This window comes from Bremia lactucae (assembly GCF_004359215.1).
Source record: "Bremia lactucae strain SF5 chromosome Unknown BlacSF5_NotPlaced_200_SHOA01000120.1_2678225bp, whole genome shotgun sequence".
In the NCBI taxonomy this organism is placed as follows: Eukaryota; Oomycota; class Peronosporomycetes; order Peronosporales; family Peronosporaceae; genus Bremia; species Bremia lactucae.
In genome coordinates this window covers 2,089,651-2,105,122 of record NW_027152213.1, presented here as the reverse complement: position 1 = coordinate 2,105,122, position 15,472 = coordinate 2,089,651, and the positions used below count along the sequence as shown (strand labels likewise).

At 47.0% G+C, this 15,472-nt stretch overlaps 3 protein-coding genes across 3 annotated transcripts; 1 reads left to right on the top strand and 2 right to left on the bottom strand.

Moving 5' to 3' along the window:
* Nucleotides 1-5,332: 5,332 nt before the first annotated feature.
* Nucleotides 5,333-5,578, top strand: CCR75_002115 (uncharacterized protein; the record flags this gene model as incomplete). The annotated part of the gene is made up of 1 exon (XM_067960215.1): nucleotides 5,333-5,578. The coding sequence occupies one exon, from the start codon at nucleotides 5,333-5,335 to the stop codon at nucleotides 5,576-5,578; it is 246 nt and encodes an 81-aa protein (XP_067814277.1).
* Nucleotides 5,579-11,057: 5,479 nt separating this feature from the next.
* CCR75_002116 (uncharacterized protein) lies at nucleotides 11,058-11,372 on the bottom strand (the record flags this gene model as incomplete). Its single annotated transcript, XM_067960216.1, has 1 exon — nucleotides 11,058-11,372. One exon carries the CDS (start codon nucleotides 11,370-11,372, stop codon nucleotides 11,058-11,060), a length of 315 nt encoding a protein of 104 aa, XP_067814276.1.
* Nucleotides 11,373-11,854: 482 nt separating this feature from the next.
* Nucleotides 11,855-12,073, bottom strand: CCR75_002117 (uncharacterized protein; the record flags this gene model as incomplete). Its single annotated transcript, XM_067960217.1, has 1 exon — nucleotides 11,855-12,073. The coding sequence occupies one exon, from the start codon at nucleotides 12,071-12,073 to the stop codon at nucleotides 11,855-11,857; it is 219 nt and encodes a 72-aa protein (XP_067814275.1).
* Nucleotides 12,074-15,472: the final 3,399 nt, after the last annotated feature.

Genomic DNA, 15,472 nt, shown 5'->3' with positions numbered 1-15,472 from the left:
ATGCCCAGCAAGAGGACTCCCTTCCCAAAGGGCGATGGCAAGAACCAGCGTGCGAGACGCATGAGTTCTGCATCGACCACTGAGGGGTCGGGAAATGCAGGAGCGCAGTAGGGGCGGGATGCCCTACTGACGCGGACTCTGAAGCTACCCCTAAGTTCAGAGTTGTGGAACAAATGGGTAGCATAGTCCCTGAGGTCTCGAAATATCGGACCTCAACCCTGCTCATCTATAGCGCTCATGTAAGAGGCTATGACCAGGTGATGACCCTCCTAGTGGATTCGGGTGCATCACAAAATTTTGTGAAACTCGCGGCTCTAAGAAAGAGACCGGCGATGTTTGAGTCGCTTTGCCAGGATGGCAAGCGAGAAGAGGCGACCGTTCGTTTAGCGAACGGCGCGCTCGTTAAGTCTGAGGGAGTTCAGGTAGAACTCGCCTTCAGCTTTAGTGACTTCTCTTGTAAAGAGAAGTTCGTATCAAGCTCGGTTATGGCTGAGCAAGGAGGTTTAAATTCAAAAAGGCGCATAACAATCATTGCGTCTTCAGAAGAGCTAAAAAAAACATTTGGCTCCAGTACTATCGATAACGCTAGTGAGAAGTTTACCCCAATTTAGTTTGCCAAGGAAAAGCCCAACCCCTGCCAATTAAAATCAAAAAAAACGCAGTGCTAGGAATGGAGAGTCCGTATGACCTCATCCTAGGCATGCCATGGTTGGCAAAGTACCAACCATGGATAGACTGGCGTACACGCACAGTTGCGAACTCTACGCAGGACACCGGAAAGGATGTGCTCCTGCGAGAGGCCTATGCAACTGATGTCGTGTCGAACACAGTTGAGGGTGCGTTGACGGGATGTCAAACGTCACCAATTCCTACCCAGCTCGTGGAGACTGAGGTAGAGAAAAGGACGATGACAAGTAGTCATGCGTCCGAATATCCTGCATAGAGCCGAGAGCCTGTGGCAGTAGAAGGCGAGCTGACAGAAAGTCATGCGTCGCATAAACCGGCCCAGTGCCAAGAGCCTGGTGCGGTTGGAAGGGGTGCGTTGGTCAGGAGTGCAACGGCACCCGCTTTCCAGAAAAAGGTCGTGGTGACTCGAAGAACGAGTACCCGACAGATTAGAACGATCAAAGGCACGTCTAAACAGTGACCTTTAAATCAGTCCCTAATAAAGAGGACGGATCTTCGAACGAGGTGTTCGAGGCCGTCAAAGATTTAATTGCGGAGGCATCCCCCAGTTGAGGTGCTCCGGCATATCTTTTAATCTGCCTAGGAGAGAGTAAATCTCTTCGAGATGTCGTGGGATCTGTTCCTTGCCGAATTACAGGAAGGAAAGATCAACGAATAGTCGCAACAGGTCCAGAAGAGAACTTGGTGGACTATTGCTCGTCGTCCACAATGGACGAGAGCGTCCCAGAAACGGACAAAAAGAAGCGGTTCACTGCTCAAGTCTGGGATGCCTTGATAGACAGTCCGTTCTTTGAGGTTCTGTGGTAATATCCCGATGTGTTCCCAGAAGAAGTGCCGAGCCGCCAACCGGCAGATAGGAGCATCAGGCACGAGATAGTCCTCGAACCTGGTACCAAGTATTGTGCGACCAGGCAATGACCGTTGCCGAAAGAACAAGTCGATTATATCGACGAGTTCTTCGACAAGAGAGCCAAGGCGGGACATATGCGTGAGAACAAATCGCCTCACTGTGGCCCTACCTTTTGTGTGCGTAAAGCCACAGGTGAATGGGGCGTGTTCATGCTTATAATAACCTGAACACGGCGACCATACCGGCGCAAACGCCAATCCCGCAAGAAAGATGTATTGTTGAACTCCATGGGGTGTATACTATCTTTTCCGCGTTGGATTTGAAGGATGGCTACTACCAGGTAATCATGAGAGAGTCCGATGTAGCCAAAACGGCAGTAAGCACCTCAAGCGGTATGCTTTGGAAGTGGCTTGTGATGCCCCAAGGTTTGCATAACGCACCAGCGACATTCAACCGAGTGGTGGCTCACCTGATGCGTCAGCACCGTGCCTACGTGCCTCATTACTATGACGATGTATTCGTGCATAGTAGGGCAGAAGACGGGCTGAGCGCAATAGAGTCGGACAAGCGTCATTAAGACGCTGGTTGCAGACTATGAAGGAAGCCCAACTGTACGTCAACTTGCAAAAGTGCGTCATAGGGGTCCCTGATATACGTGTGCTGAGTTGCATCGTAGGAACACATGGTGTACGAGCATACCCAGACATGGTTAAATTAGTAAAGGAATGGCCAATCCCACGGCATGTGAAGTATTTGCGCCAATTCCTAGGGCTCGCTCATCACTTGCATGCTGAGCAAACTAATCATTATCTGACCTCCTTAAAAAGGACGCAGAATGGGTTTGGTTAAAATAATAAGATGATGCGTTCACATCAGTGTAGCAGTCTCTTGTGGAGGCACCTGTCTTGGCATTGCCAGACGCGAATAAGCCCTTGAGCGTCGTATGCGATGCAAGTAATTTAGCAATCGGCAGCGCGCTCATGCAGAAGGATGACGACGGCGTTGACCGTGTCATCTCTTATCAGTCCCGGCTATTAAAAGCCGCGGAACTGAATTACCCTGTGCATGACAAAGAGCTACTTTCAATAAAGTATGCTCTTGTCAAGTTTCGTGTGCACCTATTGGGCACCGAACCATTTGTGGTTTATACGGATCACGCATCACTGCGGACCGCAATAAACTCACCGCACCTCTCGCCTAGAATGGCAAGATGGCTCACATTCTTCTCTGAATTTAATTTTAAAGTTAAATTAAAGCCGGGTAAGTCGAATGTCTTGGCTGACGCTTTTTCGCGCAGACCATACTTCGAGGTTAGACACCAGAAAAGTGTGTCGAATTCTAAAGCACAATTTCAGCCGTCAACGTTGGCAGCCATGAAGCAAACCACGTGACGAGCTCATAAGCCTCTGAGATAAAAGAAAGCTACAGTCAGGACGACCATTGTCGCCTGCTGTTGGATCACTTTGGTGGACGAAAGGTAACCCTTCCGTCGCACCTGAAAGCTAAGCCAAATCGCTTTTAACCAATACGCCTTATGCTCAGACCATATTCCATAATAATTATGACAAAGAAGATTCGGAGCCCAAAGCTCCGCCGACGACTCGTGAACGTGCTCAGTCGGCGTCACAAGCCAGTCGTTTAGAACGTGGCTATGTGACGGGTGGCATACCAAAGATGCCCCCTCCATCTTATTCAACGGAGAAGCGGCTGCGCCTTTATAAGCAGCGCTCTCATTACCGGTCGCTGTGCTTTCTAGCGCAGACGACGAGACAGCATTCGTAAATGCTGCTGTCTCCATGTTGTGAGCCATGAGAGAAGTTTGGATGGGCAATAATGCGCCATCATCCTTCCTCATGAGCTCGTTGTCCGCATCACTACTATGAGGTGACGGCAACGGTGTCGACTCATTGTAGTCGACAATATGCGACGGATCAGCATCCTCACTGTTAAAGTGGGATCCCTTAGCCTTTTAACGCAACAGCAGCAGTAGCTGTCGGCTTTTCGACTAAGGCATTAGACGCGGCCGGCGAATTAACGAGGCACGTGCGCTTAGTTTGAGGTTGAGTGAGCGTCTTCGCAGACGACCCACCAACGTCGCCCCTTTCAGGTGGCATCTTTGGCGCCGTGTATGGAAACACAGGTCGCTAGAGTGATTGAGTGAACTAGCGGCGCGTAAAGCTTCTCGCAGTTCCTCGCTCCTCTTTGTCGAATTTAGAAGGGTAAATTCGTTCTTAAAGGGGGTATGGTGTAACGTGCTAAAGTTGCCCTAATGTTACGCAGTCCCCGTTAAGTACACTTGGCGTACTTAAGGGGATGGTCAATTACTAATCAAACTAATTAGACCCAGCACTCGGGTGTGGTGCACATTTGTGACCAACCCTTGTGCATGTGATGCACATGGGTGCATTCACATTAGAAGGGATGACGCCTAGCGTCATCCATTACGCGAAGTATCCAGAAAGATACGGTCGCAATACATATTAAGTGTTATCTACAGAGATGACATTTTGTTGGTAAAAATAGGTACTTAGATTAAATATAAATCAGTCTGAAAACTACCTCCTACTTGGTAAGTGCGCACGAGGAGCCAGATTACCGCTCCCGTGACGACACTTAACCTAAGTACTTAGTGCGTTAGGCGAGGACGCTGACACGCCCACAACAACTACCTCACTGCACGCAAGAGAAGCAGGTTAAACCGCTTCCTCGCTGTGCTAGGGTGTGTGTCTAAGTAGAGCGTGGCCGCATTACGACGTGCCCGCCTTCAAACGACGTGACCGCGACCAAAATTGACCTTCCAGTTCCAACCATCCCCTTGACCAGTGCGACACCACGCGACTTTACAGCTACCTCTTTTGCGCCACCCAACCAAGCATCTTTCCTCTCACTTGAGAAAGCCTTGGAGGAGCTCGCAGCCCGTGCAAAATCGGAGAAGTACGCCATCAAGATAGGACGCTCTCAAACTGTGGAAGAAAAGGTCAACACTGTCAAGTATGAAGTGATTTACTGCGTACATGATGGAGTGCATATGGCCAAGGAGTACCAACACCGAAACATCCGTACCTCCTAAACTGACTGTCTATACAGGCAACACTTCGTCGGAATGCAGGTGATGGCAATTTCACTCTGACGGTTGAGGATGGAGGGCATAACACGACGCAACGGAAGATACGGCGGCCTATCCGGCAGTAAGAACGCTCGACCCGGACCAAAAAGGGACAGTTCTGCACCTGGAGAATGCTGGAGTATCACCAAAGGCAACTCTCTGCGCGTTACGTCAACGCGACCCATGTGCAAAATAATCCTGCGCGACAACTACAGCCTGAAAGTGAAGGCAAAGAACGCGGCTCTGGCTGGACGGCCACCTCTGGAAGCCTTCCTTGACAAGCTTGTTAAAATATCGATGGGGGCAATGACGCAACTAAGATGTCGTCGAACCGCTGAATTAAGCAGACCATATGGTGTTTGTGACAGATCGGGAGCTCGCACCTATAAATGCAATCGGACATATCATTCCTTGGGCATACAATCTGTTATGCTTCTGGCATATCAACAAAAACGTCCTTGAGAATTAAAAAAGCACTTGCAACGAACGAGAGCTGGAAGAGGTTTATGGGGACCTGGTACGGCCTATGCAATACGGTCACACAGCTGCAGTTTAATGATCTTTAGAGAACGACGAAGACAACCCTCTCCTTTGCAGTCACCTCATACCTTGAAGAGACTTGGCTGTTGCACAAAGAGAAATTTGTAAAGGTGTGGATGCAACACATTCCGCATTTCAAGCTTGTTGTTATGTCTCGTGTTGAAAGAGGTCACGCGACAATGAAAGCTTGGATGAGGGTGTCCACTGGCGACATGTCAACAGTCTACGAGAAGCTGACGCTGCATCATACCCAGCAACGAGCCCAAATCAGCCACGACACTGCTTTCGTGAAGGCTCGAGTGTTTTTGAAACTTCATTCGAAATTCCGGTCTGATGTAGCAAAGAAGGTATCGCATCCAGCGCTTGTTGAAGCCACCAGTGCGAGCGGAAATTAGATACCCGTACTGATCGTTACTGGCGCGTTTCTGCTTTACTGCATGCGCGCATAGTATCCCCTTGACCTGGGTGAACGTACCGCTGCAAGGCGGACCATCTGCAGGCAACGCTTGAGCCAGTTGATATTGATCGAAAGCTTCTTTGAGGACCGGTCAAAATAGCAAATTCATTACATCCGGCAATCGCTAGGCGACGTTCTTGCCAATGTCTCTAAAAAAAGCACCAGAACATTGCGCCGCACCAGCGACCGATATTCAGAAAGATGATCCTTGACATGGTAGAGAAAGATAGTATCAACGCCCAGTCGGATTCGAACCGTTTAAGGCACCTTGCAATTGCACAGTAGCCGCAACTGCCATCGCCTTCTACATCGATCTTAAAGCGTACGGTGGACCGGACGAATGTTGGCAGAAAGTCTTGGAGAGTTTGGAAGATGACATTCTCCCTTTTCGCCTCTTTGACACCGACGTTCTCGGTGCATTTCCTTTATTATGCGCGTACGAGCTGTATCTCTTCTTTCCTGGCGGTGGAACCTGTTCATCCACATACTCGAATGCGGAAGGATCTCTTCGCATCGTATTCTCTGTTTTTGCGGTTGACGCTGCCTTCAGGCCGTCCGCGCGTACGGACTACTTGCGGGTTCGCCACACATACCACACCAGGCGAGAACTACATGCAGAGATTCGCGCGAACTTGCCGTGTACAGCGCAGTATTTGATGTACATGATTCTAACCTGGCAAACTAGTTGGCGCACTTAGCGAAGTCTGGTTGATAAATCCTGGTAGATGTTTATTCCATTAGGGGACATAATTGCAAACAGATATCAATGTCCCGTCGATTACATCACGTGCGTTGGTGCAAGTATGACCTTCTTGCTGCTGACCTGTGGAGTGGAAGCCAACAAGCCGCCAATTCGTTTCGCATTCAAGAACGGCAATCATTATGTTGCGCTGGCGATGGATGAAAAATTCAAGCTACACTTGTGGTCACGTACTGGTGTCGTCTCGCGTATCCTGTGGCGCAGTCATAGTCTGTCCAGGAAAACCTCCTTTATGGACGGCCACTAAGCATGCTCCTACCATTACCACATAAGATGTTTTTGGTGAAGAATATGGTTCTGGAAGTGAAGAAGAGGAGGAAGTCATATATCTAGTTACATTGAGCACCAAGGCAACATAAAGTTATTAATGTTCATGTCAAACGTTAATCATTATTCATTTGTTGCATTCTTGCTTTTCGCCTTACCTTTTTGATCGGGTCATTTTTGGTCATTTGTGCGGACACGTCGTTTGTTTCTGCTGTGAGTTTTGGATCTGAGTCATCTAATTGGTCAGAAAAGAGAGGTGTAATACATATTACAAAAGGGTTCATACGGATAACACTGGCCTAATTTAAGGCCTATATGTACCCCGCCTTTGCTAGTTGTACACAATAGCCAATTAGAACGCTTGAAAATATAAATGCTCCCTTAGATAATAAAGGCTTGTGTAATATCCCGTGTCACACTACTGTTCCGACCAGAAAAAAATGGTTTTGCTTCTATCTCCAACAACGCACTACGCCACTCGAAACACCTCTCTTCTCTTTGTAAAACTTTCATGTTTTGATCGCTTTCTACTTAAGGCATACAAGAATTCAGCTATATGGTTGCCTATTTGCAACCTGTACGTTCAAAAGATGTTTTGGCAGACCTTGACCATTCCTTGTATATGTCCTTCTGTTCGTGCACTGAAGCCAAACTTGTCTGATCTGCGTTTCTTCTTCGTTTTTTGAAGCGCAAACACGCCGTGGCATAGCTCTGAGTTCAGCAAGCTTTCAAATCAGAGATTTACGGAATCTCCAAATACTGCGATGAAGTTGGTCTTTTGAGTGGCAAAGCTAAGAGGTGAAACAGGGGGAAAACCACTGTTACGCTCTCAAATTAACGACAGAAGAAAAATACGCGTCTGAAAGGTATCGTTACTCGAGGAAATTATACCAGGATTTGATTAGTTATGTGACACGGTGCAACGGGCTAAAGTTGCCTTAATGTTAGACGAACCCATAAGTACACTCTGTGTACTTAACAGTATGGCTCAATTACTTTATGTTAAGTAATTAAATCTGCCACTTGGGCGTGGTGCACCAAGTGCCCTTGTGTATGTGATGCACATAGGTGCATTCACATTGAATGGGGTGACGGCTAGCGTGATCCGTAAGCCGAGGTATTCAGATAATACGCTTGCCGCGTAGGGGTGCACATTTACATAATTGGCATCTATTGATTGGCTAAAAGTATTTATATTTGATTTCATAAAATGTAAATCAGTCTTAAAACTTCTTCGTAGTTAATATGTGCGCACGTGAGCCAGATAACTGCTTCCGTGACGTTACTTGTACTAAGGTTTTTAGTTCGTTGATTGCGGTCGCTTAGGCGCCCACCAACTACCTCACTGTACGTGATAGAAGACGGTCATACCGCTTCCTCACTGTGCCTGAAAGTGTGTGCGTAAGTAGAGCGTGGCTGCGCCTTCATTTGGAATGGCACTTTCGTATACTGTCTCGTACGGATTCCGTTAGCGAAGTTTTTGTAAAAGCACACCGTTACAAGCCTGTACGCTCGTAAGTTTGTGGACAAACCAAGAAGTACTACTAAGGGAGCTGAGGTAATAAAGCACCGTTCTAAAAAGTTGTGCTTAGTATTAGTAAGTGATTGCCAACTAGTATATTTAGCTGTACCGAGCAAAATGGAGAGTTTTTACTCATTGTAATTTATGGATTTGGATTGTTCTCCTTTCTGTCACTTGGGGCAAGTGCAGAATTTATTGTTCGCTTAGTTGTTTCGACTTCAATTATCGAAATTTGTATCGATCGATTTGACTAGAAGTATATATGAATATGATACTTAATGATTTTTCTCTTCCCTACGGGCAATCTAGAGAAGAAGAGACTGCCTATTTATACTAGTTATGGTATGCAAGATGTCTGGATTTTTTAAGCCTGGTTAGCAACACCGGTGTCTGAAGTTGATCCGGTGGTTGTACGTGCCTCACCACTTCGCGTGGAACTCCGGTTGCGTGTGTGCCTATGAGCCTAGCCATAAAATTAGGCGCGTAGCACAACGATATCGATCGCTATCTCTGACGGAATCCCTCCAGTCTCGTTGACGCGCCAATTAATTCCGTTGGGTGCTTGTGTGAGGCCTATCGAGTGCGACTTATTCCCGTTCTCGTCAACATAGTCACCACCAACCACCCCGGCAAGACTTTATACCACGAGTACTCATGTTTAAGATCGAGTGGGTGCTGAGGTCTAAGCTGTGTCCTGTCTCGCATTTTGCTGCAATGGTCAAGTCTGGGCATCCGCGATAATGACCGTTATTACCCACCACCCGAGTTTTGGTATTGTATGGTGCTTGGTGACCCTCATCGACATCGGGATGGAATTGTTAGTCCCGTCTGCGTCAGGCCGAGCTATGTGACGGCACATGGCCGTATTATTTTGCACATTTGTCTGTCTCAAATCCATGAGTTGTCGTTCCATAGATACGTAAGCCAATATCGGTGCATTTCTTCGGAAAAAAAAAACAAGTCTGTGGGGGTCATGCAGCCAAAATTTTAATTTGTTTCCCTCTCTTCAACAAACAATCTTTTTGTCAAACATATCCATGTGCTGTTCAGTTCGAAGTTTGAGCTTGCTGACTCGAGTACCGTCGGCCGGATCCAATCTCGAATCCCCCCGAAGCACATTTCCGCGAATTTTGATCCATGGCTTCGTGGATCAATGTAGTGTCGTGGCGTGGTAATTTTAGGTTCGTTTCTGGGAAGTCCTCTAAATGCTCACTAGTTCCACGCTGTATCATACCTATCCAGTGGCTGATGCCAGTGCCTGACGTAGCCACATGATGGCATGTTTCATCCGGTGTGCTTTACAGGCCACTGGTATCGACATCAGTCCTATCCTCCCTGAGCCTTTTGGCGTGTACAATAATCAAGGGTTTACCTTATGCTATCTCTTCTCCGTCGACTTCATATGCTGCCAATAACCTGCTTCTGGAGATTGCTGATCTCGAGGGCTGCCCAGGGATGGATATCGGATACAGCTGCTGTGAAGAGAATGGCTGGCAACACGATAACGTTTTGTATAGTCACTTGTAAGTCCATGCTTCTGGCTAAACGAGTTGCTATCGCTAGTCTCCGTTGTGCATTGCGAATTCTGGCTGCGCAATTGATATCCGTAAGTACTCCAGATCCCATTTGATGACCTAGATACCTAGTGTTTGCAACGTGGGGTACAACCGGCAGACCTTCATTCTCAGAGACTTGTATCGCCGTGTTTAGAAATATCAACTGACTTTTGTTTGGCTGGACATGTAGACCTGACAGCTTTCCAAAGGCCTCGACGATTATCATTAACCGAGCCACCTGCCGTGCTTGGTCCGAAAAATCGTCGAATCAACCACGCACGCCAAAAATTTGTGTTTAGTGCCTTGCGTCCCGGGAATGTATATACCTTGTAATTTTGAGTCCTGTGTGATAGCTAAAGCTAAGGTTTCGGCCGCTAGTATGAACAGCAACGGAGGAAGAGGACATCCTTGTCGAATGCCCGTTTTAACTTCCATTGGGCTCGACAACATACCATTCACCAGAAATCATGCCGTTGTCGCCTTGTATAGGTTCCGCATCATAACAATGAACGCCCGCGAGAACCCAAATTGCTCCAGCACTTGGAAGAAAATTCCCTGGCACCTATATCTAAAAATAGTATCATGTGCCTCATAATGAATTCGATATTTTAGTTCATCATCATGAGGAAGTACGATGCGCGATGGTGTATCATACGCTTTCATGAAGTGTAACAATAAAATTACTGGACTGAGCGACGCTGCTAGGTCTGAATTGCTCTGAGCAGTACCAGAATCCCCATCATCATCATTACCGTTTCCATCATTTGTCGTCCATGCACAAACCCTGAAGGTCTCCTATTGTTTTTGGGAAGAATTTGCTGCACTCGCGTTGATATCACCTTCACAGACGCCTTATACCCTGTTTGTTGTAAAGAATTAGGCATGTAATCCATCGCGTCGGTGGAGTCTCCCTTGATCCGTTAGGGTATAAGCAGTCCCCCGAGAAACGATGGTGGTGGCTTTTCTCTTCGGATTATTTTGTTACCTAGCTTAACCATCGCGCTGGCGCTAGTAGCGCTTGGGTGTCCAGATAAAAGTCGTTTTAAGTCCTTTGGTGATCAGCTCCTCGATCAAGTGTTGTGAATTCGTTCCGGCTTGGACGATTGATAAGGTAGGATACCGAGTTTGTAGCTTTCTTGGCTGGCTTATTCCACTGACCGTCTTTAAGCAGCAAGGTGACGGTCTGGTGGTCGGAGTCTACTGGCGGCTCAATCACATCTATTCATTGGCCTAATGAGGTCCCTGGTGCGTGGGACATAATCTATCAATTCGACTCGCCGTTGTAGCTCCAGAACTTAACGAATTCTGTAGGCTACAGTAGGGAATTCTCGTCAATTAGTTTAGCTAATATGCGCGCATCCTCCAAATCCATATTCGCAGTGAAGTAGGATAATGCTGCGCTCTTGGGCCGTCCCGATCGTAATCCTCCATACCTGTCGAGCTTATGGCTTTGAACCGAGTTGAAGTCGCCTGTCACCACGATGTCCGTAAGTGGCCACGACCAGTCAGCCATCTTAAGAAGCAGATTTTCTCTTTCGTCGTGGTCAGTAGGTGCATATACATGACAAGTAAGACATACGCAATCTGGACACGCATCACTCGTTACGACCATACTTCGGGATGCCATGGGGCAGATGGCGCTGCTCGTGCGTCCAACAGAATGGCTACTCCACCGTTTTTTTTCTCTCCCACGCTCCAGTAGGAAAGTGTTGGGCCGTCCGCCTGTATGGGTACGGTCCCCAACACCTCTTTCAGTTTCTCTGAAGCGCTGTAGCCATTTCTTCACTGTCCACATGCGTTTCTTGGAGACACCGAGCTCTGGTCGCCTGGCCCTGGGTGTTCTTCTCCATGCACACCTCCATAAATTTTGAGTACTCCTCTTAAGTCCGCGAAGGTTTTGAACCTTTACCCAAACCACATCAGTTCCTTGACCGTAGGCATCGTTTCTTTATGTCTGTAGTCGGTTGTCTTTGAGAGAGCTAATAGTGAATTCCATTCAAATCGGTCGTATTGACTGGATCCGGTCCGAATGGGGACGCTATGCGAAATGAAGTGCCCTAAGTACCGAATTGTGTCCTGTTTGCGCACCTGTTCGACTGCCTGCAAAAACTATCGGTCTAGAATTCGCCAGTTTGTGTGTTCCACCATTGCTTTGTACGCATAGCGATACTCGCTTATTGAGGTGCAGCCTTGAAAATGTCGTCGGAGCTGGGTGACTATACCCGTATCAAGCTCATCGTCGGATCCTGTGACTGCTCTTTTTCGTCGTCGTACACTGCCAAACATACTATATGTCGCAGCGAGCTTACGCTTGTGAGCAATTCGCATCGACGCAAAGCTTGTCGCTTGCACACCCAATGTTACGCAGTTTTTGCCAATTGTCGTGACTTTCAGTAACGGGCGACAAAGAAGTATATGTTATGTATGTATACATTCCTGACGCCATATCGCCGCCCACATTTTCTAGCGTTTCATCGCTCATTACTTGGAGTATGTCGCTCTTATAGGGTAAGCGTCGCACAGATTGTAGCAGCAAATTGGGTTCCAGTTGAATCGCCAAATTTCAGTGCTGCTTGGAGCTGCGTACCATTCAGTAACGTACTCGTTCCTCATTTTTGACATGACTTGGCACATAAGATTTGAATTGACGCAGCGTATTGCAGTACTGCACCAATCAGCGTATTGTTGCCTTTTGTTTTGATGCGAACAATTTCGCTGTGCTTGTTGACAACAACCGCGCCCTTGTGCTCACGCTCATCAGGAGTCCTGACATCAGCTCGTTTTTGTGTCTTCCGGTCCTCTTCACCCGAGGTGGTGTGAATCTCAACCAGGACAGAACCTAACTCTTGGCTGCTGTCCGTTGAGAGCTCAATGTTTGTGTCATATGCATCGTTGAGCTGGATTATTGTTGTTAACTGAAAGCTTGACCCTCCGACGTAATCTGCTTCCTGGTTTTCCTGGCCATTGTTCCACGCTTCTCATTGGTGCACATACACTCGTCGGTATGTTGAACTCCTTCTGGAATCAGTTCAGCTTATATCCCCCTCCTTGTTATCTAAGATATTTGCTGATACAATTTTCTGTTGCTTGGCTTCAGATGTCGCCGCTACCGCGTACACTGGATATGTCAATAAGTCTGTGAATCTGGTCGGGTCTGATACCTGAAAAATTCGTCGAAGTTCTGCTTTCAGTACAGGTAAAACCGTGAGTTCCTGCCAACGTTGATGCAACTCGCCAAGGTCCCCATTCCAAAAAAGGGTATTTAACTTTATTCAGGTTTAATACATAAAACTTACCCTAATTACAAGTAAGATACATTTAGGCCACCAGATAGATAGATATCTGGTGGCGAACACTCCAGTTATTCATTATAAATTTAGGTGTGCATACCATGGTGTCTGCCCCATCCATGCCGTCGTCATCATCATCCAGGGACCTTAAGCCGTCAACTGCGATTTGGGCCTCATCTCTAATAGCATGTGTTCCCTGTTACGATACAGTGCCATGAATCAAAGCCGTGTAATGCTGTCCAAAGTATCGTAGTCCTGGAAGTAACGGGGTGTATCGTTACATGAAATTAACATTTAAAGGTTGTTAATTAATATTTTATCTAAAAGTAGACGATATTTGGAGAATATTACTTTACATGGTAATATTCTAAAAGCTTATCCATTGGTAGATATAGACCATAATATCTACTTTCCCCGCGGTCCAGTCAGCGCTGGACGCGCAAAGAGAAAGACAGATAAGACTTTTAGTACATGGTTTGTATTATTTTTTAATTAAGTTAGTATTAAGTAGATAGACAAGAAGAACTTAATTATATTAATACAGTTTTTAATTAACCCTCTTTAAAGCAAGTGTTTTAAAGAGAGTCTTTCTCTGCACGTACTAGTGTACGTGAAGTGACGCACCTTTCGCACTGTGGCAGTGCGAAGTGGACTTGTACTGGAGCAGTACAAGTCGGCAGTGCCCCGTTACACCTAGTTGCACTTTGTAGTCCGTCCAAGGACCACAGTTCCATCATCTAACATGGACATGTTAGATGATAATGGAAATACGCATCACGTTTCGCGTGATAGCTACTGCTTTCGAAGTGATATAGAAAGGAGTGCGATCGCACGAATGAGTTCGACCGCAGGGAACGATGACATCTTGTCCATGCTGTCCGATTTGGACAGAGATGCCCTCCATTCAGCTATCATCAAGTTCATAAAAAATGAACTTGACGAGGCGAAGGCGAAGTTAGCCTTGCTTATTCAGCAAGGCTCTCAACAGGCAGAATTGTCGAGGGTACAACAGGTACAGACCCCTGTACCTGGGAAGACCATACACGTCATCGCGAAACCTTAACGATTGACATCTCAAAGTATAGGGGAGTCAAAGAAGACACCTCTTAAGATGGTTTGTCGAGTTGAACGCTGCCATAAGGGCTAGTCACATCGTCGACGAGCAAATACAAGTCGCATTTGCTCAGTCAAATTTGGCAGGTCGTATCAAAACTTGGGCACTAGGCCTTAGTTGCGCGATCCATGTATCTTTGAGTCGCTAAATACTTTTAAAGCCCGGCTCAAACAGACGTTTGAATCGCCTAGGGCTGAGTTCAGAGCTCGATCAGAGCTTCTGAAACTCAAGCAAGGCAAGCGTGATGTTCACGCATATGCCCAGCACATACGACTCTTAGCGAGTTGTATAACTAATAACTCAGTTCATGAACACACGTTGATTACGGTAATCATGCAAGGTCTTACGGATGGTCCCGTTAAGACCCACCTGTTTCGCTTGGAACTGGTTACGCTTGAAGAAGCAATATCCGTTGCGGAACAAGAAAACTCTAGCTTGAGACATCTCAAGCTAGTTCGTCATCATATCGTCCTCCAAGACGACACGAGTTAGGAGGTCCGGAACCCATGGACCTTTCTTACGTCGAAAGCGAGAGACCTCGCTTTTCGAGCAATAAGCGATAGCAGAAATGCCATCGCTGCCAAAAATCAGGACACTATGCTCATGAGTGTAGTGCACCACGCCCAGCACCGAAAGGTACTGAACGTAATTTTGGACCGTATGCCAAAAAGCGCAACGGTCGCGGGTTCGACGTTGTTGCATAATCGCAACAGCGAGGCGGACCGCCAAAAGACGGTCGGGGTCATTAGGGGCGCAACGCCCTACTGATTCAGCAACCTCAAGAGAATTTGTTAATCTCTTGACTAAAGTTGCTCCAGACACACAATCATTATGTGTCTCTGCACCTGGTGATGAGGGATACCTCATCACCTTGAAATTAAAAGTGACAAATGATTTGTCACTTAGAGCCCTAGTAGAATGCGGAGCGTCGAATAACTTTATTCGTCGCCAGTCACTACAGAGTTGAAGGCTCAAATATGTTGAGCACGACCTCCCTCCAATGAGGATGACGGTGCGTTTAGCGACAGGCGGATCGATAACAGTAATGAAACGCGTAGTGAAATTTCACTACACGTTAAGAGATTTACAGTAGAATGATGATTTCATCGTACTGGATTTGGATGACAAATTTGATGTCATCCTAGGTTTACCTTGGCTCAGAAAATACGAGCCAAGGATCAGCTGGCAGCATCGATCCGTAAAGATGCCTGCCACTTGTTCATCAGATGGCCATCTGATGAACGTCTTGGAGCGTCCACAAGCGTGTGGATGTACTACGAGTGAGTGCGATGGCCTCACTTGTGGTACGGTCGTTAGTACAAC